Raw genomic sequence first — 25,494 nt, 5'->3', positions numbered from 1 at the left:
GTCTGAATGGCTGTTCCCATGTGGAGTTTCAACTTGAGTGCAAGAGTGAATTATATGGAGCTACAGAGAATTTATTTTATATACACAAAATAAATAAAAGAAAAACCAATCATAGCCTGTAAGATTCGAAATTTCCTATGAGTTGAACAAATTTTACGGCCCTGCATTTAAGAGGGAAAAGGGAGCCTTTCAGAGGGTTTTAAAACCGTATTCAAATATCTCCAGTAACACTCCAGCTAGACAACAAACCTGTTCAGTGTCCCAAATAAACCTTACAGCAGACTAGACGTCATGACAAGAAGAAACATTGGCATAAGAAAACCTTACAAAGTCTACTACAGAACAAGAAAAGAAAGGTGAAAGACACCAAACTGGGATCCCAAATGAAGGCCTGAATGAATAAATGAGAGGCCATTAAAGTTCCGTAAAAGTGCTGCAATAATAGATGGATCTTTTTTATCTTGTTTGTCAGGCTGGAGGTGTTCTTGCATTGTTATAGTGTAGACTTTCTTCTGTTTGTAGTATTTTGAGCTAAAGGGCTCTTTCAGTGGTGTTGAGCTCATTAAAATAATAAAATCCTTACCCATGATGGTGAGCTTGCGTGGCCGCTGCTTTGAGGTGATGACCTGCAGTGAGGGGGCGATGGATTGGATGCGAATAATTGGCTGGTTGGGATCATAGGTGCCAGGCACAGCCAATTCCAAGTCACGGCACATCAGCAGCTTTGGTGAAACGTACTGCAGCTCCAGAGAGGTGAGCTGAGGGCGCGCACACACAGGAATGAGGCCATTTTCAACAGAGCTGCACAGTAACTGCTATCAGTTGACTTGTTTAGACACATTATATAAAAAGAATTTCTATATAGCCAGTGGAAGCCTCATACAGCTCCACCTGAAATAACAGCACTGAAAGCAAACCTTCAACAGTCATACTGCAGCTGTTATACACACAGCTCCGTTCAGTATAGAAATCTGATCCTTTCAGTGCTCACCTGTGGCAGCTGCTTGGAGATCCTCCTGAAGACATGGTAGTACAGATCCCAGGCTTGAGTCAGGTCCTTCACATTTCCTGAGCGCATGTACTTTCTGCACCAGTCCTGAGCCTCCATGAGATCTCGCCCGTAAGCCTGCCAGGAAACTTACGGTTCATTTCATTTAATATTAAAACCTAAAAAACACATTTCTAGGTTCTGGAAAGGTTCAAATGACATTCAACTTAAATCAAAGTGAAATGCTCTTTAAAGACAACAAACCCCTACATTCTCATTCTAGAGGCATATAAACAGAACCGTCAGTACCTGGTTGAAGGAAGTCTCTTTGAGAGTCTGTGGACCACGCTCCATCATGGCGTGTAAGGGCTCCAGCACAGCAAACATGCCTTTCACGTTCCTCTCACCAAAGTAGAGACGTGATGCCTCCTCCAGGCCCTCATGCCACATCTCATGCCAGAGGATGGCCACACGAATGAGCTCTTCACTCACCTAAGCACACAGACACCCAGAAATCCAATGTACCTCACCTCACCCTTTCATGGAAATTCTATCACAGCAATGAATGGGCATAAATGTATTAAATCTGTATTAATGAATTATAACCCAGACAGGGCAGGATCACGCTTTGAAAATCACACCCATGGGGAACAGCTAAGACCCATGATGTGTCCATTCAGAAAGGTATACATATTTCCCCCATATTTCAGTAGATTTTTACATTTTATTTCAGTCACAACAGCCAGTTTGTTTGTATCAGGTTCTGACTGCACACTGCTTCATACCATGATGGCCTGCTGGACCAGAGTGTTACAGTGCTCACACATGTTCTTCAGGATCTTGTTGGCAGCGTTGTGGCGGGCAGTGGTGGTGGACTTGGATGCCACAGTCAGAGGATAGATTAAAGCCTTTAAGAGCAAAAGACAACAATTAGAGGAAGATCGATGGCTTCATCTTAGATGCATCTTATGACAAACACTTCATTCCAAACACTCCGGAGATTCAAACGGTGGATAAAACATTGTGTAACTTGAACCATTTTACAGTTACTATTTCTGTTACAAATCTTGTTAGCACCCTGTAAAAAAAACATCACAAAGTCAGGTCCGCAAACACAAAAAGAATGGCTGACATTACTGCAACAGCAGATTTTCTATGGGTTACTATATTGCAAAATACACCCAAATGTAGGTCACTCTTTCCTCTTGGGTTTTAAGTTGTCCACAGGTGAGTCTAATTATTCATTAAACTCCCATTCCATACTGCCAGCAATGGAATGAAGCCAGAAGAAAATAATTTCACAGAAAGGTGAATGCAATCAGTAAAATTCTGAGGCAATGATGCAAAATTCACAATGTGAGACTGGGGTCAATGATTTAATACAGCATACACCGCAGAGGAATAGCATGCATGCGTATTGTCCACGAATGGAGCCTCTAATAAAGTCCATGCCCAAAAATGCTGTGTGAGTTAACCCAAGTCTAGTGATAAATATCTAGTGATACCTAGTAGCTTTGAAAGTATCATTACATCAATTTTTTTTATTCTTTTTGGATCTATTCAAACCCATTTTATGTTTTCGATGACCCAAACAAACATTTGAGCAGTAATGTATGAAGACACATCATATTACACAACACAATCCATATTATGAACATTTAATTGCAAAATCACCTGTGGGTGGTAGCGACCAATATCTGTTAGCAGCTGGTGAATAAGGCGTCCCACCAGAGAACGAGGTGTGTCTATACGAGCAATCAACTGTGGGATCACCTAGAAAAGTTGATATTTCAAAAGTTGAAAAGTCCATTGATACTGTGGCCAGCAAGCATCAGAAGGGTAACCATATAAAAGCCTTTACCTGTAACCATGTGTCAATCTGAATGGTTTTGATTCCTTCCACCAAAGCCTCATTAACATCTGGCCAGTGGCCATAGTCGAACCACAGGGTCAGGACTCTGTACAATGCGAATTCTCTTATCAATCTTATTTTATGGAAAAAAGCACTTTTTAAATTCATTTTTACATTAAACACCACAGTACTGACTGATTTTGGGCACATTTAGAATATTTCCTAGTGGGTATAAGAGTAACATCTTGAAGGATCTGCAAATTCCCAGCTGTACTAGTTTCAGTGTTGTCTCTATAAAGTCTGTTGAACAAGCTGTTACTATTTGTCCAATTTTATCTGGGGCTTTACTGCCACTGGGGGTCACTGTTTCTTCAAAAAGGTGTTACATAAAGGTGAAAGAAACTTACCTAAGAGTGTCTTGCAGGTTGTTCCCTCGTGACAATGATATGGAGCGGAAAAAGCCCTGGACAGCTGGCACTGTGTAAAGCAGCAATGTCTTGGACAGGTCCTGCAGTCAAACATAGAACCCAGCCCGTGAGACAGTCAACTACCGTTGCTCTCAAATTTTTTATTAACTGATTTGTGTTGAAGTGTACGGTGTTAAACCCAGTCCTGAATATTCTTCAGCAGAGCTTGGCATTCAGTCCTGGGTGGACATGAAGGTGGCCACCCAAGGAGCCAATGTCTCACCTCATTGACTTTCTTCTGACCAGGTGAGGGCACTGGGCTGTGGTCAGTGCTGTCCACCTCACTATCGCTGTTGCTGGCTTCGCTGTTGGCACTGGCTCCACTGGCATGGCGCAACTTCTTCTTCTCATCGCGACCTTGGTTCTGGTGTTTGTAGTGCAAAACAGCCTCAAAGTTCATCACTGCCCACGCGTGCCACGCCTGCCAACAACAACAGAAAACAACAACTCCACCATCATCAACTATAACATAATTACAGTTTTCAGCAATTGAATGTCAGAACATAAGTACAGAGAGCTGAATGAGGATTTGAAGGACCAAGATTCATTCAATAAAAAGAGCTGACACAGTGCTGGGTGGTGTTTGTTCGTTCATTCATTCCTTCTCTCTTTCGTTGTACCTTTGTTGCTTTTCCAACCTCAACCTACATTTCAATTTCCAGCAATAAAAAATAGCATAAAGACTATGGTGACAGTGTTATTATTGTTATAATTTATTTCTAAATGCAATAATATTGCATATTATTTGTGGCAAACATATGTGGGGTTTACTGCTTTTCAGACAGTGATTTACAGAATTGTGGGATGCAGAAGCCATCTCGGGATTAGCAGGCATCACATTTGTCAGTCACAGACTGTTCATGATGAGAAAAAGAGGCACATCAGTAAAAGCCTGAGCAGTGTGCCAGTTTTGTGTTCTTCAGCACATTAACAACACCACCGTGGTAATAGGAAAGAGCTCACCTTGTACCAGTTGCGGTCATGGTCGGTGGAGTGGCTATAGTACTGCAATACTTTGGGGATGGTGCTCTCATTGATGCCCTGTAGACTGAGCTGCCACTCACCCAACTTCAGGAAACACCTGCAGACACAGAAGAGGATGGTGGGCTCATGGTCAATATTACCCTGATGGTGCAGATGAAGTGCACCATTGGCTCACCAGGGGTGTAAGGAAATAAAATTGATTATTATTGCAATATTTTATTTTGCAATACTGTATTGATTTTCAAAAGCATGAGCTGACAGCTAAGAACATTGTTTAATACTAGAACAAGCAAAATAAATCAAGATAGTATCTTTGCTGATACTATACGTTTATATTTTGATTCTTTAGATACATACAGTCCCTGACTAATGTCTTGTGGCTTATCTATTTTGTAGAAACGCCTGCTATTAACCAGACTTTGAATTTATTAATTGGTGTTAGAAATAGCTCATATGAAAAGCTAAAACCCTAAATGATGTTTAATACATTGAAATGAATTATTTTCACTGAAAAAAGATTTATCATTTAATCATGACAGACCAGGTAAAATTTTGGAAAGACTAAAGCACACCGGCACACATCCACACATCTTTTAAGTTAAGTTTTAGCAACCCTTCACCGGCAAATCCACCACCATTGAGTGCCACAAGCAAATACAAAAATATGTCAGCAAATTAAGTATTGGTGCTGTGAGATCCAAATTCAATATCTTGTATGACTTCCATGAGATTTAATGACTGCATCCAAGCAGTTTGGCAAGGATTCATACAATTTATTGATGAAGTCATCAGGAATAGCAAAGAAAGCAGTCTTGCATGCCTCCCAGAGTTCATCAATATTGCTTGGTTTTGCCTTCCATGCTTCCTCTTTCATCCTACCCCACACATGCTCAATGATGTTCATGTCTGGTGACTGGGTTGGCCAATCCTAGAGCATCTTGATCTTCTTTGCCTTGAGGACCTTTGATGTGGAGATGGATGTATGTGATGGAGCACCATCCTGCTGCAGAATTTGGCCTCTTTTATGGTTAGGAATGTAAAACGTAGCTAAGATTTCTTGGTATTTCAGACTATTGATTTTGCCTTCCACCCTGCAGATCTCTCACACACACCCATACTGGATGTAACCCGAGACCATGATTTTAACGCAACCAAACTTTACTGTTTTCTGGCTTCTGGGCACTGATTCGACCATGGAGGCCATTTCAAGACAGAATCTGACAAACTGTTCTGGTTGACACAGGGAATTGGTTGACGCAGTGGAAAATGGTCTGGCCTTGGATTTTTGAGCCAACAAACGATCCTCTTGAGCAGTTGTCTTGCGAGGTCTGCCTGGCCTGGGCTTGTCAAAAACGTCTCCAGTCTCTTTTTTTTTTATCCTCTGTACTTGACGCTGAGACACACTGAATGTGTCTGCCACATCAGCAGTGGATATGGTCTTCAGCCTCTTGATAATCAACACTTTAGTCTCAGGGGGAATCTTAGGCATGTTTGCAGAGGTCTAGTTGCAGTTGATGTGAAGGTCTAGTGTACTGGGGTTCTTTTTATACACACCTGAGACCTAACTGATCCATTATTAGTCACAATTAGTCACAGGTGAAGCTCATGTGACAAGGCGACAACACTTATGTCTTTGCAAATATTGACAACGGGCTTTACCAAGCTTAGAATATTAGAATACTTTTTGACAGTTTGGTTTTGACCTGAAACATTATTACAAAAGCTGTTGGGAATAAAATGAGCCATTTCTTGTAAAAAAAAAAAAATGAATTAGAAATATATTTCAGCGGCACTTGAGGTCAATTTGTATCTCCTGAAAAATCCCAGTTTCCCCCTGATGTTTGTCACAGGAATAAAGCCTAATAAAGTAATGGTTCTGTGCTCAAATAAATCATACTTAAGCATCGCGTCTACGAAACAGGAAACTATTCTAAGATGAGGCCTTCTTTCACACACTGTGACTTATTGTTCATAAGGCAGCCAAGTGTCCAGTTCATCATCCTGTACAGGCCCTATCCCAAGGAAACTGACAGTAACTTGCTGAGTTGAGTTTTGGATTCAGCAGACAGGCTGAGGTATGAACACTGCTCCGGTCCATCCCCTGGGCAAAACAACTTAAATGCAGAAATGTGTTCATTCAGGCAGCCAAACTCCCTCTGAAACTGCAATCAGTCCACAGGCGTCCAAAACACATGGACAGGTGTAATCCACTGCAAAATATAAAATGATTTACACAGCAACTGCAGATACGCAGCATGTTGAGGGAAAATAAGTCCCTGCTCCACCTGTGCTGCTGCACTGTTCTGACTCCATGAAGGCAGAAGTAAATGGTGTTGTGTTATGTCTTGGGTGATACCACTTACACTTTCCTCTTGCAATTAGAAAATAAATTATCTGTACTGTGGTAAATAAATTTATACAGATAATTTACACAGGAAATGCTGAAGGATGCAGCCGGGGGTGTTAGAAGAACACAAAGACTGATTATCCTTTTTTGGAGCAAGAAAGTTCCACATTCCACATATCCTGCTCTGATGTAATGCAAAGAACTCAGTCAACGGAGTAATGTTTTTCACAGAACAAGCCCAGAAGTGTTGAATGGTTAAGGGCATGGTGAGAGTGTTAATAAGCTGGGAAAGGAGATTTTCAACACATAAGGCTGGATCAACCTATATTGCTCTGTAATAAGGGCGTCTGGATAAGGGCATCTGATAAATGCAGTAAATGTAATAAACCCCTATGTACGCTGTTCCAACATATCTACATGTGTTCAGATATTGACAATGTCACTCAGTTATCTTCCTCCTACAGGTCTTACAGATACTATTTTCCAAATACCAAAATATATCAAATTTCTCAAAAATCTGGGGAACCTGAGCTGCAACCACCAGATGGTAATCAGCAGTTAGAAAGTGAAGAAATTAATTGGCCAAGACCGTTTGGTTAATTAAAGGAGGCATCTGAAGGTCAAGGTGGTTGGTGCAAGTGTAAGTGAGCATGAATGAGAATATGTCCTACTCAAGTCCTCTAGAAGGGTTGGATATAATTTAATTAAAATAAAATTTTATTAAAATAGAATTATTATCCTGCAGGGCTTTCTGTAGGAAAGATGTACATGATGTGCATCAATACATGCATTAAAATACATGGTAGAACTATAAATGACCTGGATCAGGGTCTGTACTGTAAGGAATAGGAGCTCGCAGGAGAGAACTGAGAATAGAAGGCACACTAATAGAAGGAGAATAGAAGTGCAGAAAGAACTAAGTGACCTCTGAGGAGGCGTATTTATGAGAAAGGGAAGTGTTTTTTATAAGCACACTAGCCAAACCATGACCAAAGGATTCCTTATGTCTGGTGTGTACAGGTAGGGCAGATCTTCCCCCAGTGGCTGCCGGACAGTCTGGAGGAACAGGTGTGTTGGAACAGCAGTGAGGTTGATGGCCTGACCCCAACTTCTGTTCAAAGGAATTTCCTCCACAATTACAGAAAAGGGCAACAACAATCATAGCAGATCCTGTTACGCTATTGATCTACAAATGAGCGATGCATTGAAGTTATGTCATCCAAAGGATTTCGTAGTAAAGGCTGAAAGAGTGGAGGACAATTGGCTTTCCTCCTGAGTGACTAATACGGAGAGACCAACGGATTTCTGGGAAGGTTTCCGGTCTTGAAACAGGTGTTCGGATGAATGTGCTAGACCAGATTTCTCATTTATAACCATTGCTTACGCAGAAAACGAGACATAAAGCATACGTTGTGTACTCTGCAAATTCTCCCCAATGCAAGCAAACATTTTATTCATGATGCATAATCCGAATCCATATGATATGATATTTAAATGAGCCATGAAAGCTGATTTTTCTTCATACAGGTGACATGTAGTACTCAGATGTAATTTGTTAAAACCTTTTTTTGCAAGTAGGACAACATTAATAATGTGTAAGTCCCCCCCAAGCCATTTTTCGAAGAAAAAAACAAAAACATTACAGTGTAAGATGTTTAACTCAGCCTGCCTCAGGCCCTCTTTCTCTCATTCCGCAATGTGGAAAAAAGCTGGATGCCTTTTTCCATGTGGTGTGCATGCCGGATTCCTGCGTTTTAATGAGCTTATGGCGAGTGCAAACAACTTCCTAAGGCTTTGATGTCACTCTCTCCCTCCCATTCCCTCTTACGCAGCAAATGGTGAAGCCGCTGGCTTCTCAGCCTTCCCCGCCCTCAAGCACTTTACAAGACTAGGTCCACACACGCTTTATCTCACACACAAGAAGACATTTCTGATGCTGTGGGGGTCATGGGTTACGGGTGCGCGTATATGGGCAAAGGAAGGGAGTGTGGAAGGTGTTTGATGTAGAGATGGCAAAGGTAACCAAGAAGGCATGACTGAGACAGGACAGGGTGTTGGGGGGCAGGGGCAAATGGAACGGTGCACCGTCTTTGTCCCTGCAAGAGTGGAAGAGATGTGAGAAAAGTCTTCATCAAACACATGGAGTATGGGCCAGAGGCGCTTAAAACCTCCAAAGGCAGACCCGGCCAGAATGCAGTGCGGGGAAAGAGAATGTTTCTATTCTGGACCCTGGGCAAATAAACCAAGGATGTAAAAAATAACAACCCTTTATACTATTCACCAAATTTTCAGGTCAAAATCAGGTATCACAAACAATGGCCCTGGAGGCACTCATCCTGCATGTTTTTGGTTGACCCACACTCCTGACTCAATTTCTCTCCTCATTACCAGTACTTTGAAAGGACGAAGCCTTGCAGGGTTGTGAGCTCTGGTCAGGTGATACAGAGGATTAAAATGATATAAAGTATAACTGGCCATGTCCTTGTTCTGCCATAAACTGCATGGCCTTGAACAGATATATTAAATCCGCAAACAAACTTCTGAGTAAGCAAGTGAATGCACGTGTGTGTGAACACTTTGTGATCCCACCTGGCCATAAGTTTGTGCAGCTCCTGTTTGTGTTGCTGGTCCTCTGCAGCAATAGCATGCTGGGCCTGCTGTTGCATCCCCTGCACAAAGTGCTGCATGTGCTGAAAGGCATCAATCTGCAATAAAGATAGATGTCAGCACAGAACATTTTTAACAGTGAAAGAAAGTTGGAATATCAATGATGATCACAAAAGGAGCCCTCGCCTGTCACTTGTGTAAACCTCACCACCTCTACATAGACATATCACCTCCCTTTGTTGAGATTTTGTAGGGTCAGGGGAGTGTAGACATGGGGGCTGTAGGTTTTGGGAACAAAACTCTCAAGCTCTATGGATTAGTCATTAAAGTTCCGGTGTTTTGAGAGCTCCTGCAGCTGGGGCAGTCCCCTCCCACAGACACAGGTTCAGTCTCTGACACTTATGTAATGCTTGGCAGACGCAACACTTGGCTAATAAGCCCAGCACTGAGGTTGATGAGGGCCTTTCACAATGGAGAGCGAAACAGAAGGCACGAGGAGAGAATGGGGCGGGGGAGTTAGAGTCCTGCTGGTATTGCCAGTATTTACTTGTGTTTATTGTCCTATGAGATTACATCTGGACAGTGTGCAGTTCCCAAAAGCTTCACCCATCAAGCCAGAGAGTGTCATCTTTATTATGTAACAAATATCCCTTCCAAAACATTACAAGCCATATGTTTTTATTTACAGTAAAGGCAGTGATTGATCACTACTGAAATAGCCACCATCAGCAAAATAGGTTCCAATATTTAGCGCTCAAGTTGAAGAATTACACTGTTGCCAACAGGACAGATGCCAACTTTCTGTTATATGCTAGCTGGTGTCCTTTTCACAAGTACTTCTGCTTTACAAGGCCATTCGTCAGCGTGAGGGCGTTAATAATTATCTGGAGGCTGCAGCTCTCTTCTTGGGTAAGATTATTCTAAAAGTGTATAATAAGTATAGAATTAAAAAAACAGAATAAACTGAAATAAAAGTTAACTTCTAAAATAAACATGATATGGTTGATGTACATTTTGACAAATAAAGATTTGGTGTAATGCTTTACTAGGGGTGACAGCCTACCTTGCGGTTGCTCTTCCACATGTACTTCATGTAAGCATAGGTGACGTGGGGGTGAGCGGTGGGCAGAGGGTGGTCCAGCTGCTTGGAGGGATCAACTCCTAGCAGGAGCACAAGGGTCTTGTGTGCAAGCGCCTAGAGGGAAGGCCGTGATAGGAAGATGTCAGAAGGAAATTCCTTCGCAAATGTCCTCACATCAATCTATCCATCTGTGGAGGTTGGCGCTGCATGAACCTCGGTTGTTAAAATAAACAGCTCAGTTACAGAACTGCCACCAAGGGTGAAAGAGAATTCAGATCGCTGTCCTTCAGAACAGTATGCTCATTCTTCCAGTCCCTCTATCCCTACTTTCACCAAATTACGTACCTTCCCTCTCTGAGGTCATGCCATTAACCCCATATGAAGGCAGTGTAGCACATTTATGTGTCTGAAGTTGCTGATTTAGGTCTAAATTATTTATTTCTACCATATTCAGTTAAGTGAAGCAATTACAATTATTCAAAAATATTCAATTATTCCAAACTGGACAGATCCGCCTATATAGCTATCATTAAGGATTACCAGACGCACCAGACGGCCACTCTTTCCGCAGAGGCTTGCATACTTCAGCCAGGTACGCATGTCTTCATGTGGGTTGATGACTAGTGATCGAACCATCAAGATCCTCTGCCAGTCTTCCACAATGCGCTGGCAGCCCTGTAAACACAAATGAAGAGTGTAAATATGATGGGATCCTACGGTGATAAACATTTGGAATCTTATGTTTCTTAATATTCAAGTGTGTATGCATGTCTGTGGTATTAGCTCATGGACAAAATATTCAGGAGCATGGGTCTGAACAAGAGCCATTTTTTGCATGAACAATAAATCTGTCAATACAGCAGTCCTGTCCTGTCCTGTCAGCTGTTATGGTCATTATGAGACATGTTTGTTCAGCATGAGACTTTGTCCCTTGCTGGTCTCCTAACGGATGGAACCTCTGGGACAAACAGCGATGTTCAGATGCAGAGGCCGCTGGCTTTACAGCTCCCCTGAGTTGTTGGTCTGATCTGATAAGCAAGAACCAGAAAAAGCATGCAGAACGGTAAACGTGTTGAGACGGCATCTAGACAATGAGGTGGAGCGTGAGCTGGCCTCATAGAGTTCAAATGGGGAAGCTGGAAATTGCCAGATATACTGAGATTCCTTTAAAACACCATAAGAAAAAGCCGAAGGGTAAGTAGTATAAAACAAAGTTTAAAACTCCAAAATAAACTGAAATAAAACAAAACAGATCTGAATAATTTCAGTGGTAGTAGCCTAGTGGGTAACACACTCGCCTACGCACCAGAAGACCCGGGTTCGAATCCCACTTACTACCATTGTGTCCCTGAGCAAGACACTTAACCCTCAGTTGCTCCAGGGAGACTGTCCCTGTAACTACTGATTGTAACTATCGCTCTGGATAAGGACGTCCGATAAATGCTGTAAATGTAAATGTAAAAATAATTTTCAGGATTCATAATGCTGCATGTAATAGATTTCAATACTGCTACGCAGTGGTGGGCAGTAATAATGTAAATGTATATTATTACTGTACTTAAATACTTTAAAATCTGATAATCATAAAAATGGGCATCCCTACAAACAAAGGTTTGAAAACCGCACAGCAAACTACTACTATGCATAAGACAACACGTACTAATACCTACTTCTTTTCTGCAAGATTCACTCCTGTTAAGGGTAAGATTTATTTGTCCAGTTTGTTTTTATCCATAGAAACATATACAGATGCAATTCATTAGAGGATAAAAGTTATCAGACTTAAAGCTACAAATACATTTTACACTAAAACATTGCAGGTTCCTAAACTAATGGAAATGCTTATGTGCTTATAATCATTTTAATTGTTGTCAGAATACTTAAAGAGGACTGGGAAGTCCAATTGGTCAATTCAACTGGTACAATTAGAGAAATCTGAAGTGCCTGCTCTATCTGTTTTCAAATCAGTAACAGATGATCCAAAGGCTACTTCTCAGTCATATATTTCTTATATAGCCCAAAATCACATAAAGTATGTCTCAATGGGCTTATATTAGCCAGAGGTTATTATACAAAAAATGCAGCTTGAGTCCTTTGACTTCTGTAGTAATGAAGGTAGTTAGGTTATGATCCTGGAGAGGCTGTAGCAGGGTTGTGGGAAGGTTACCTGCAGTCGCTCCCACCACGTCTCCCTAATGATGTCTCGCCTCTCTGGAACCAGTTTGTACTGGATAACTTCCTCCAGCTCTGACAGCATCTGACATGACACCATGGCCTACAGGAGAGCAGAGAAATTGCCCAACAAACATGAGAAACATACACAGTTGCACATGCTCCAATCAACATGCCTGATTAAGATAATGAACCCCTGGCCTAGGTCCTAACATTTTGATAAATTGTTCCTTCCCATTATCTGTTGTATGTGCAGAAATAAATCCATCTTTCTGACCAGTAACATCTGCTCATGACAAACCTGTGCCATCATCTTCCAGCTGTGGAAACTTGTGGTTTTATCTTGTGCAAGACATGACAAGAGTGCAGAGCAAGGGAGAATTCCACTAACAAAGGACTGGTAAACACAGCTGACAAACACACAAGGTGCATGGTGACAAACTGGACCATTTTACAGACCAGTGTGCGAGTCAAGTTATGCACACATCTATCTTACCCCGTATGCTCGACTGTAACTTTCTCCAGCCATGGCAGTCAGCTCAGCATCCAGGAGGTCTCTGGCTTTGTCAATGCACTGAAAACATGAAGCACATCCTTGGTTTGTCTGATACAGCACCATCAACTGAGTAGGTGACTGAACAGTTTGTGTACTAAACAAAGCAAGAGTAAATGGATGGACATATGTCATCCACATGTCTGTTTCCTTTCCACAGCCCTGGCCGATATAACAGGAGTTTAGATGTGTTATTTCCTCTATAAGCACTAACAGCAGGGCTCTGTTATGCATACAACCCCCTGCAGCCCTGTACCCCCCTGGAAGGTGGAAAAACAGATTTTTACATGAATGTTTGTTAACGATGCTGTCAAATATTGTTAAGAGCATAATCCCCTTCGTCAGCGGCATTGAGGAAGTTAAGTGGTGAGCTACAGCACAGTTTCCATATATCACTGGCTAAAAAACTGCATGAGTTTCAAGGTTGGCCAAACCTGCAACCTCTTCTTTGAAGACTCCACCATGTTATGACAAACCAATCTCTTGTTTGTATGAAAATGCTAAATCATTTAAGTAGAGGGCTGCTGACATGGAAGGCAGAAACCCGGGATACTGGTATAATTAGGACCTTAAACATTTTAAGGGTCCTGTTTAAAGATGATGATGATAATATTTAGGATCTGGCAAAATGACTGAAAAACTAAACCTGCACAAAATCAAAATTATTCTGGCCAACCACTGTGCAGGAGCACAGTCATCCAAGTTTACCCATGACCCAAGGTTCTGGCCAAGCCTGGATTATTTAGAACACTCATCAATGTTCTTTTGAGATATTTAAAGGATGGTGACATCTGAAGCCTTTCAGGCTGTTCAGGAACAGGAATCCGAGTCCTGGTGATAGGACAGCCTGTCTCTTGATTCAGTGGTAAAACTGCCAAAGGCTGAATATCTTCCTCAGCCTCAGGACTCTCTCATGCTGATTATAAACCAATGTATATCTGAAACACTACAAAATAAGATTTATGGTTTCATATTTGTGATTGGGAGTTAGATTTTTTCTATATTGCTTACACCAGTGGTTCCCAACCTGGGGTCCGAGGTATTAGTAAAGTTATATTAGCAAATATTAACAGTCCAAATAAAACACCAAATAGGATCATCAAAACTCTGTATAATCCTGTATGCTATATACACTAGATCTGTAAATCTTGGCCAGAGTTTTGCATGTTGTAAGTTTGTTTTATTAAACATCAGTTTTTTAATACAATGTTCGTTTGATTTGCAGTTCTTAGCCTCCGTTGTCAGGTGAAGCAAGAGCGATGCGAAAACTTTGGGGAGGTGAAACGGAGGCTATTATGATTTTATCTTAAACCTGCACCTTTCCCTCTTCCCTCGTAGCGCGTGCAAAGAAACCAGACCTTTAAAAACTGTACATTACAAGGGCTCAAGGGCTGTATGGAAATGACACAGTAAAAACACTGACTGTGTGACTCCACACAGCATAGCAGTCGATTATGGTCAGGTTGGGGTCAGGCTGAATTCAGCCGGGCTCTGGAGGAGTCTGTACTAACTATATGGACAATTTCTACTCTAATATTAACTCTATATAGCCTGCAGTGTAAAACAATGATAATAAAAACAAAAACCTACAACTGCTGTTTTTTATTTTTTTTGCAAATAAACATTTGTAATGACTTTTAATGTGTGTATGTGGGAAGGAAAAGGGGTTGGGGGGTGTCACAGCTTGTCTTGGGAAGCTTTTTTCAGGGAAAAAAGGTTGGTAACAAATGGCTTACACTATAATACTTATTAACATGTGTTGAGAGAATGTGTGAGCATTCTTCAGTTCTTTAGTGTTGGATTCTTTTTGTCGTGTAACATTAGGTTTAATGATTTTTTTTCAATAAGAAGTGAACAACCTTTTTATTCAGTAGTCAGTCTTTTGAACTCACAAACCTAAAAGGTTTTTATGGCTTCTACCTTATTTAGGGGTTCCTGCTCAGAAAAAAATTCACAAGCTTTACAGACTAGACGGTGTACAATGGCTGTAAGCTTTAAGATGCCTGAACCCAGGTTGGAAAGTGAGCCTTTTTTTCCTCCACCTGGAAAATGCCAAGTTTATCTGCCACCTCTGAAATCCAGATGGAAAATTTTATGACACCATGGTTGTGTTAATAGGACCTTAAAGAAGTAAAGGGTCTATTTTTATTTTAATTTATAAACCAGACATTATCATAGAGCCATTTATTTTAGGTAAGTGCTTATCAGCTTTTAATTTTGTACACCAGGTTTAAAACAATAAGAATATTTTGAGAAGGCAACATAACTTAAAGAGCTAAATATATATTGATCTAATTTGATCATTACAGTCAATTCAAGTGTGACTGAAAAGAGCTCAATCATATTTAGCTTGTTTTACTGAAACCATATTTATTGTATTTCATACGTATAACTTAAAGCTTCTTCCAACAAGGGATCTTTGAGTTCTGATCATTAACTGATCAAACCAATTCTTTATATAGTCCATCTAACATATACCGTTTTATCTACCCGGACTGACCTGCTGAGCCAATGAAAACAGGTCCTGATGCAAGGCCAGTACAGCCCTGTAGAAGGCGCCATCGTGAGTGTCCCTGGGGATCATACATGTATATTCTTCCATACTGTCCCAGTGTCCTAGGACCCGGACAGAAAGGCACTTAGAACTTGCAGGGCATCAATATTTCATTACACAGTTTAGAAAAGGCTCAAGACTCATTTTATACTGTACAGTAGCTAGACAAGAAAAGATTGGTGGGTCATCTGTTCAGTTTTAAACAATATTTAAATGGTGAATATCAGGTTGCAGTGCTAGAGGTTTTTATGAATATGATTGTCTCTGTAAACTTTATGGCTGTCTTATGGACCAGGGTGGATGCAAAGGAAAGCTGCTTTTTTTGTCACTGAATAAAATGCATACAAGCAACAAATCATGCAACGGCGCATTGACCAAGATTATCTTGCAAACAGGAAACAGCTAATACATTTGTGCTTGAAAATATAGATTGGTTAAAATGTGGGGGCACTAAAGAATGTCCAGCACTAACAACATAGAAATGCATTTGATCTCTCACCAAGTCCCCAGGCTGCAGCAGCTGCCATTCTAGCCATTTTTGCCTGAGTCTCCTCGCTGACCAGCGTCCACTCCTCACAACACTGCTGATGCAGCTGACCCCTAAAATACAAAAAAGCACCGTGAAAAATTCAGTCACTGCACACATACAGTCAAGTCCATACATTTTGGGACATTTCAACTCTAAACCCAACAACATAACACAACTTTCCACACAATAACCCCATCCTTATTCCAGACTAAATAAAATAAAAAGATTAAATAAAAAGAACAAGAAAACATTATTGTTTCTGAAATTTTACTGGGTAATACTAATATTCGGATTCTGAGACTGAAGGCTTGTAAAATACTCCAGGAAGGGGCCCCACATCTTGTGAAATTCTTTGTTGGGATCACTAATTGAGTAGTGTATCTTTTTGTGTCTTAGACATTAGTCATTTCTGGAGACCTAAAGGCCACCAGCAAAACACACACATACACAAGGTGCCACAAATGGAAAATGGGACATTTTTCCCCGTAAGAGTGAATAGTTAAGCTATTTCAAAGCTTAACTCATCCATTGAGCATGGGTGGGAGGAGCAGCACCTTTCCATCTGAGTAAGACTGCACGTCTGGCTAAAAGGGAAGCAAAATATAGTGTCCGGGGTCAGACATGTATCATCACTGATGCCAAAAAGCACAATCCAAAGATTTGGTTGATTAGGTTCAACACAATTCTAATCTTGTTGGCTCTACACACCCCCACAATGGATTTAAAATAAAAAAAAATATGTGCTTTAACTTTTAACTTCACTAATAGTGACAGCTATTTGGATCTCATATTCAAAGTTGATTCCAAATACAAATTTCACACTTGAAATAAAAGAGACCTTTTATCTACTCCTTGTCATTGAGATAATCTGGGAACAGCTGAGCAGCCAATTGTACCATCAGTGAAAGTCAAAGTGAAGTGATTGTCAATGGTGAAGCACAGCAAACACTGCACACAGTAACACAATGAAATATGTCCCCTGCATTTGGTGAGCAGTGGGCAGCCATGAAAGGCACCTGGGGAGCAGTGTGTAGGGACGGTACCTTGGCAGCTCAGGATTCAAGTCAGCAACCTTCTGATTACGGGACCACTTCCTTTCCTGCTAGAACACCACTGCCCCATTACTTTTGGTCTATTAAAAAGTTGAAGATTCCCACTCCCAATGTAACACTACCTCTTGAAGCTCATCAAGAGAATGCCAAGAGTGTGCAAAGCAGTTATCAGAGCAAATGGTTGCTATTTTGAAGAAACTAAACACATTTTCAGTTATTTCACCTTTTCTTGTCAAGTACATTCCACGTGTTCATTCAGTTTTGATGCCTTCAGTGAGAATCTATGACGAAATGGTCATGAAAATAAAGAAAACACATTGAATGTGGTGTGGACTTGGACTTACTGTACACACACACACACATGCACATATATATGGTTTTCTGACTATTAAAAATATATATATTAAAAAGTTCTGGTGTTTGTTTTTCCTCCCCCTGTAGTAGCAAAAATAGTATAGAATATAGAGTACCATTTTCAGTGTCAGTATTGACTTTAAAATTTCAGTATCGTGACTAGACTCAATATTTAACCCTCTGACTGTAAATCCAAATACCTACTCAGAGAACTCAGAACACACATTTACATATAGAAATCAATACTACAAACATTTATTCAGCTATTCAATTAAACAGGAATACCCATTTCTGAAATTAATAAGCTGAGTATTCCAGGAAACCTTACATCTGTCGCTATTCTCCAAATCACACAACAGCATTTCTTTTACTGCTCAGTGATCTCCTTCATGAGGTCAAGAGGTCATAATTGGATTGAGGTCTTTTATTAAAAAAAGTGGTATAATTCTTTTTATTCATGCCACCATACAAATCACTTAAAATGATTTGTGTCTGGTCAGGTGTGTTTTTTTGATTACATATGCCTTCAGCAATTAAGACCTCCTTCATGCTGTAAGTCCACGTTGTAAGTTGCTCTGGATAAGGGCGTCTGCCAAATGTCTTAAATGTAAATGCTGCTTAAACAGGACATGGACTTTACAAGATCTTTGAATGTGTCCTCTGCATGGGAATTTGAAGGGTGTTGGGGAAAACATAATTTTGTCCAAAACCTTAATTCTTGTGAGTCGGGTCAGCATAATAATACTAATACTACTGATAATAATCTTCTACAAGGTGAAGGTGAAAGAATTGTGGATTGCTCGAAGACCACTTTTTTTTAACAGATTAAGATAGAGAGAGAAGCTCTGAACAGAGTGAAGAGAACATCACACTGCCACCACACTTGCTTGTCTCATTTTAAATCTACAGGAACCCAACCTGTAAAAAAAAAGACCAAACCTTACATTATCATAAATTCATTTTTGTTTAAGTCACTCGGTTCCTTATAGTTTTTTCTCTGTGTGTTGCTTGCAAATTTTAAAAGAGATAAGGAATTTTCACATTGGGATTTGGCCAGCAATGGTCCATTTTTACCATTTTACTCATCCAGTCACTTCCAAATGCCACTGTTGGCTATGGTGCTTTTCACTGCATTCCACCTGAGACCACATAACCTTGCACAGACGCAACTGCAGAACATCATATCTCTAGCGGGAGCCGTTAACTTTTAATGGACAGCTGCTTTCAGACCCAGCTGAGTTTGTCTGGTACAGACCAGAGGCCGCAGTGGAGACAAAGGCCACCGTACTGGCACAGTCTGGGCTGAGGGTCATATGCTTAGGTCCTGTCTGCTGCTGTAGATGTTTCCCCATATACTGCCACAATAGTTGAAAAAAGGACTGTTCTGCGTGCACTGCCTCACAAGCTGGAAAGTCAGTGAAAAATAAATATTTAAAATACTTGGCAATTTATTACATTACGGTACATTTCCATCCCTGGAAAAATTATAAATAACTAAACGCAAGATTTAATTGTTAAGTTCATTTCATGTCAACACTATTAACGATTCCCATCTATGGAGAGTGTAGTATCCTCAAGTACATGCCTCAGTCCTTTCTGTTCAACATCTAGAAAGGCGTAAAAAGTCATCAAAAAGGCGTCAAGTATTATAGAATGGATAGTGACATGACATTATTATGAAATAGTGGCAACTCTCCGTTATTCTCACATCTTAGTGACCAAAAAGTAAGATGCACTAGGAAAGAAACCTTTAAGTAAGTCATTACATTACAATTAATTTGTCGCATTTGGCAGACTCTTTATGCCTCCTTTATGAATCCATGGATGGCAGGCTTTTGAGTGTCCTTGCAAAGAAAGGTGGCTATATTGGTCGCTGATTTGTTTTTGTTTTGTTTTTCAATGTCAGAAATGTATATTTGTGAATGTGGAGATGTTATATTCATTTCACTGGTAAAATATAAATAATTGAAATGGGTATATATTTGTTTTTTGTTAAGTTACCTAATAATTATGCACAGTAATAGTCACCTGCACACACAGATATCCCCTTAAAATAGCTAAAAATAAAAACAAACTAAAAACATAAAAAAAAAACTAAAAAAATTAATGAGTTTTTTGGGTTCATTGAGAACATGGTTGTTGTTCAATAATAAAAATATTCCTCAAAAATACAACTTGCCTAATAATTCTGCACTCCCTGTATAGGTTTGTGTTTAACTTTGGCAAATGCTGAAGAGAGGTCGAGAAGAATAAGAACAACCGTTTTGCTGATCTGGCCGCATGTAGTTTCTCAGAAACAGACAGAGGAGCAGTCTCTGCAGAATGACATGCTCTGAAGCCAGACTGGTTGGGATCCAGGAGGTTGATCTGAGACAGATGAAGTGATAGCTGACTGTAGACAGAGCATTCAAGGACTGACAAGGATCAGTGGTGGGTTTCTTTAGGATTGGAAGGGGTGGTGGTAGTAGCCTAGTGGGTAACACACTCGCCGATGAACCAGAAGACCCCACTTACTACCATTGTGTCCCTGAGAAAGACACTTAACCCTAAGTGGACACTTAACCCTAAGGGGACTGTCCCTGTAACTATTGTAAGTCTGATAAATGCTGTAAATGTAAATGCAATAGAAGATGTTTTAAATGCAGTTGGCACATGGCCAGATGCAAGTGCGAAAACGCGAAAAAGTGGCTATGTGAGAAATGAAGGGGAAAAGGTCAGGAGAGATTGTTTGGAGTATTGTGGAGGGCATTGGATTGCCTGAATTGGGATTCGTAATCAGAAGGTTGGCGGTTTGAATCCTGATCCGCCAAGGTCCCACTGAGTGAAGCACCGAACAAAAACACTTACTCAGGTGGTCAATCAGTGACAGCTTTGGGTTCCCCTGGGGTGTGAATTAGACTTAGGGACTTAGGGATATATAGTGAAGGTCACTCTTCCACTCCACTTCACCACCACTTCCTTACCTTCACACTCACTCTACCTACAGGATCCACGACTGTCCCCCATCCATCTTTCATTCAACACAACCTTCTGACTCATTCTACTCCTTACCATTAGAGACAGCCAACTCTTTCCTCCTTACTTTCCCTTTCTATGGATCACCTCTGTCCTTTATCATTTAAACCCAAAAGGACTTCTCCCCATGCACCATTGCAATCTTACCAAGTGACTTGGAAAAGATCCACCTCTGCCTCACGTAGACTCGCCACTGGTGTCAATCAAGGCTCAGTACTCGGTTCTCTCCTTTTCTACCTCTACACAAGATCATTTGTGTGTCATTTCCTCACATGGGTTATCCTTCAACTGCTATGCAATGACACATCTTCTCTTTTCCTCCCTCAGATCTACATGCTGCTTCCAAAATCTCTGCATGTTTAACTGACATCTCATCTTGGATGGCAGCCTTCATCTCAAACTAAATCCCACCAAAACTGAACTAATATTCCTTCATCTGAAGGACAATAGGCTGTCATTTGTGGACCAAAATGTGCAAATACTGGGTAGAGAAGATAAATGTTTGAGAGAGCAGCGACCTCTCCAACCTACCATGCTACCCTTTCATCCACCCTAGAAAGATCAGGCCCAATTCACACGTCCACCATGTTAGCCATTCTTAATGACCAACTTAATGAGGGCAGGAGGAGCTGCTAGGGTTGTGGCTGTCAAGATTATCCACACTCCCTGCCCTTGTTTTACACTTGGATGACTAAGAATCTTCAAAGACCTAATGATAGCAGTTTATAATACTACACAAAACACTATCCTTGCTATACACCACACAATTGTTAGTCATTCACATAATGCATTTACTTTAATCCTAGAATGTTACGCTTAGCAAAGACCCAGACAAGGTACTGACTGAAATTTCCCAATGTGTTTACAGCTGCTCTAACAGGAAATGTTCACTTTTCCTTTTTTCTTTCTTCTTGCCCAGTCATGAAAGAGCACAATGTCAGATTCCATCAACTCAGGTCGGCGATGAACTGTGCTAGCATTAACAAGCACAAAGCAGGAGTGATGGGGAAGGCTCCACTGTGGTCTGGCCCTCTCTCATCTCCACCAGCCGTCTCCATTAAAACCACACACATTAATGTCATTAAACCACATTCAATCCACACACCAGAATCTTAGCATTAACCTGTGGCTGTTCAAGTTTCCAATTTCCAAGATACCTCATATAATATTTAAGACCCAGCAGCCTATCGGTAGGACAGATGCAGATGATTCTCACAGATGCAGATGCACTCACCTGGTTTGTAAAAAAGCCTGTTCCAAAAGAGGATTCTCCATTCCTCTTATTACATACACAGACTGCATTTTACACAGACCTCCCCATCAGACTTCCCTACATCTCTGATTTTCAAACTGTAAAGAAACATTGGCATTGCAAAATGAGCTACATAAATGTAATTTAATATTATTTACCACTCTCCTAGTGCCTCAAGACAGCGCATTCGCCCAAGGATCAGGTCTGGGTCCTCTTTGTTCATGTCGATTTTCTTGTCATAGGCCACCAGGGCATCTTCCCACTCATGCAGCTTTTCATACCAGGTGGCTTGGATCTCCTGAGGTGGACAGATGAGAATTTCTACAATTGCTATAAAATTCTGAAAGCAACATTTAATAAAAATAAAGAAAACAAAATGAAGCAGGTAGTCTTTTTCCCTTCAGCATGCAATGCGCAATATTTTAACAGATTAAACATTTTAAATATTGGCATTATTTGTTATTTACATAAAATAATTGGTTGTTGCTCAGATAAACCAATGCTTAAGAAATAAGCTTCTTTCAAAGTATATATTTTAAAAATATGAAAATTGTTTAACAGAGTGGCTAATGCTTGGAATGGTATTTATAGATTACAGGAACAGGTAATGAGTCACATTTTTTATTTTTAACGATCTCTGTATTCTCTCTCTCTCCCTCACATTATTTGTTTAACTGCGAGGCCTTAACACACAAGAGCTCAATATTTTTAGGTTTACAATATGGCCACCCTCGGAATAAAGAGCCCCAGACTGTAGGGGAATGTAGCTGATGCCAGCTACATTTCTTTCCTCATCCTGATTATGACCTCCTGAACTCATGAAGCGACTGACTGATTGGTAAAGGAAATACTGATGTGAGCCACAGACGGGTGACCGGCTCAACATGAGGTTTCCAGGAAACCCACACTTTATTGATGAGGAGCTTAAGTAATTAAATCTCAGAAATGAGTTTTCCTGGCTTATATATGTTCAAGCACTTCAAACACTGTGGAAAATGCTCGGTTGTTTTATATTAAACATTTTTTGGTTTTGGTCCTCATGTCACTTGTGCCCTGATTCTCAGCCATCGGCATTCACATTTATGGCATTTATCAAATGTCCTTATCCAGAGAGCCTAACAATCAGTGGTTACAGGGACAGTCCCACTAGAGACAGTCAGAGTTAAATTCTCAGGACACAATGGTATTAAGTTGGGCTTGAACCTGGGACTTTGGGGTCATTAGGTTCATGGACAAGTATGCTATTACCACACCTAACAATATGCTTTGGTGATGAAAATAATCTCTATGCCAAGAGAACTATTTTGACACTGATGCTTTTTCTGTGAAGTGACTAACCAGGTGGATATTAGAGGGGTGAGTGATGGATGAAAAAAGCTCAATAGGAGGGGCAGCCAGAGTTATACAAAGAAACCTTGTTTTCAACATTATGCAATGAATCTGGAAAAAAGCTTCAGCGTCCAAGAGCACGTCCTCTGTTTATGAGGTTACTTCATAACTGGACAATGGTCCTTTGGAGAACAAGAGGGGTGAAAAGTAGCAAAAAGAGGCAGGGGGTCACAGAAAGGAACACTGAAAAGTTTGCAATAAAAGCCACAGTTCCATGCTCACACTATTTCTTTTTAATTTAGTTGTGACATATTTTAAGAGGCAAAAAGACCTCTGTGTGGAGGATGCAAGATGAGGGCGCTTACTAGCTCGCCGAAGTGTTTCATGGCGTACTCCAGCACCCCTGAAGCGGCCTCTGGTTGCTGAAGCTTGTTGTTAATGCTGAAAGTGACAGAGATAACACTGAGTTAGCATGCAGGCATTAAAATTCATAGCAACCCTATATAGGCAGGAGGCTCCTGAAAAAAATTGTGGGTTTGAGGTAAGTCAGGTCAGAATAAACTGATGCTATACACTTCATTGTATGAAGTTAGAGTACCTTTGCAGGCCCTAATGACTTCAGGAGACCAATGTCTCTGTTTCCATACATCCACTGAAATCCGGTCAACACAAACATTTGAACAGAAGCACCTGAAGCATCTGAACAGAAGCACCAGTTTCATATCTGTAACTTATCAAATCTTCCAGGTAAAAACATACCCTCCCGGATAGCTTAAAACATTTGAAATGAAACAAGTTTGTGCTGATAGAATCACTTGTTCAAACTTTTTATTGGTCTCCACAGTAACAACCGACCGAGGACCAACCAGAATCCCAGACCTTCTTCTGACGTGGTGATGCGTCTGGCACTGAAAGAGTGTAGAATAGCTACAGATACTTCTCAAGATGAAAACTGATTAGTGTGTCAGTGTGTAACTGCAGAACATATACGGCTATCTGAAACCGGACAGTGGTGAGTGATCGGTCAAATGCAGATAGCACATTTCAGTCATGTTGCGATCAGTGCATACTGCACTAGTTTGGCTATTCTATTCAACTGAATGTTTAATTCTTTCCAACCAACCTTATTTAATATGTATTCAGAGAAACTACCCAACATCACTACACCCTAACAGGCTGGTGTCCATACTCTTATGCTCTCAGTAAATGCTTTTAAACGGGATACATTTACTGAGCAGCCAATTACTTTTCATTAGGCTGAAATACAGGAGTTGTTAATAGAACACTGGCCTTTCATTCCTGCAGACTAAAACACGTGCAAGTACTCGCAACAGTTTTTACAATGTCATACTGAACATCCCTGGTCACAAATTCAACTGAATAAGAAAGCAACGCTTTCACTTACAATGATCATTTAAGTGTTTATATGGCAATCTGCCACCATGTTGGATCTCTTGACACCCCAATTGACAGCAGAACACATCTAATCTAGCCATTTCACTCTCATTTACATCATCAGAAAAAACCCTCTGCTGCTCGAGGAATGCGTTGAACAGGCTCAGTTTGTCACTACCGTTACCGCTCTGACAGATTCCTGCCAAATTTGGTGTGTTATATTACAATCTCCATGCTTTGGTAGTAGATCATAAGAACAGTATTTAACAGAGGTCTGCAGTTTTGGTATGTTAAGGGGGTGTCAGCGCTAAAACCTGGGCTCAGACCCGGTGTCAGTCCTCTGTTCCACAATACTAAACACACTCAGATGAGAGGGTCGCATAAACTGACCTCCAGACGAGTCACCCCACAGTTTCAAGTCAACATGTCACTTTGCCACTTGGGTTCTTTTACCCACATCTACAGTTTTGACAGTATTGTCACAGTACTGAAATGCTTAAGGACCAATTTTTTTTTCATTTACAAGCAAAGTGTCAAGCTTGGTCAAATTTGAATGACATGAAAGCCAAAATCAACATAACTAAAAACCTCACCTTGTTTACACCTCAGTCTGAAGACACATTTGGCCAGGCTCTGAAGCTACACAGCAGGCTTTAGTAAATTCTGCACGTATGAGAGGGCAGGAAAAGGACACCCAGCCGCTGCATGACGGTAACGAGAGAAAAACTGCAAAAGTCCACACAAACCTCTTCCCTCATTTGGCACCATAAACACAAGATCTGGGGACTCATTAATAATGTAATAATAAAAAATCTTGACTGAAAAATGTGTGTGTATTCACGCAAACTCTGACCCATGCGTGCGAATATTGGGGGGTGGGGGTGGTGATTGGGGGGAAAGGGAAAAGGGTTAGAAAAAAACATGAACGGCATTAGTACATACTGTATATAATGATTCCTTGTG

General features: G+C 40.7%; 1 protein-coding gene across 1 annotated transcript in view; it reads right to left on the bottom strand.

Annotated features, from left to right (window-relative positions):
- mtor (mechanistic target of rapamycin kinase) overlaps nt 1-25,494 on the bottom strand; it is a 65,198-nt gene that overhangs the window by 3,491 nt on the left and 36,213 nt on the right. The window contains exons 29-46 of the mRNA XM_028992783.1: nt 23,502-23,577; nt 21,966-22,105; nt 16,105-16,205; nt 15,552-15,667; nt 12,995-13,072; nt 12,494-12,601; nt 10,876-11,001; nt 10,309-10,440; nt 9,228-9,343; nt 4,271-4,388; nt 3,531-3,728; nt 3,248-3,348; nt 2,850-2,946; nt 2,663-2,761; nt 1,774-1,896; nt 1,298-1,480; nt 992-1,126; nt 584-758 (exon numbers count right to left, since the gene is read on the bottom strand). Of these exons, the coding sequence (XP_028848616.1) occupies nt 584-758; nt 992-1,126; nt 1,298-1,480; nt 1,774-1,896; nt 2,663-2,761; nt 2,850-2,946; nt 3,248-3,348; nt 3,531-3,728; nt 4,271-4,388; nt 9,228-9,343; nt 10,309-10,440; nt 10,876-11,001; nt 12,494-12,601; nt 12,995-13,072; nt 15,552-15,667; nt 16,105-16,205; nt 21,966-22,105; nt 23,502-23,577 (2,222 nt within the window). The remainder of the gene's footprint in view (nt 1-583; nt 759-991; nt 1,127-1,297; nt 1,481-1,773; nt 1,897-2,662; nt 2,762-2,849; nt 2,947-3,247; nt 3,349-3,530; nt 3,729-4,270; nt 4,389-9,227; nt 9,344-10,308; nt 10,441-10,875; nt 11,002-12,493; nt 12,602-12,994; nt 13,073-15,551; nt 15,668-16,104; nt 16,206-21,965; nt 22,106-23,501; nt 23,578-25,494) is intronic.

Source organism: Denticeps clupeoides, chromosome 10 (assembly GCF_900700375.1).
Source record: "Denticeps clupeoides chromosome 10, fDenClu1.1, whole genome shotgun sequence".
Classification (NCBI taxonomy): domain Eukaryota; kingdom Metazoa; phylum Chordata; class Actinopteri; order Clupeiformes; family Denticipitidae; genus Denticeps; species Denticeps clupeoides.
Note: the sequence above shows the minus strand (reverse complement) of the source record. Positions and strands in the feature narration are given on the sequence as shown.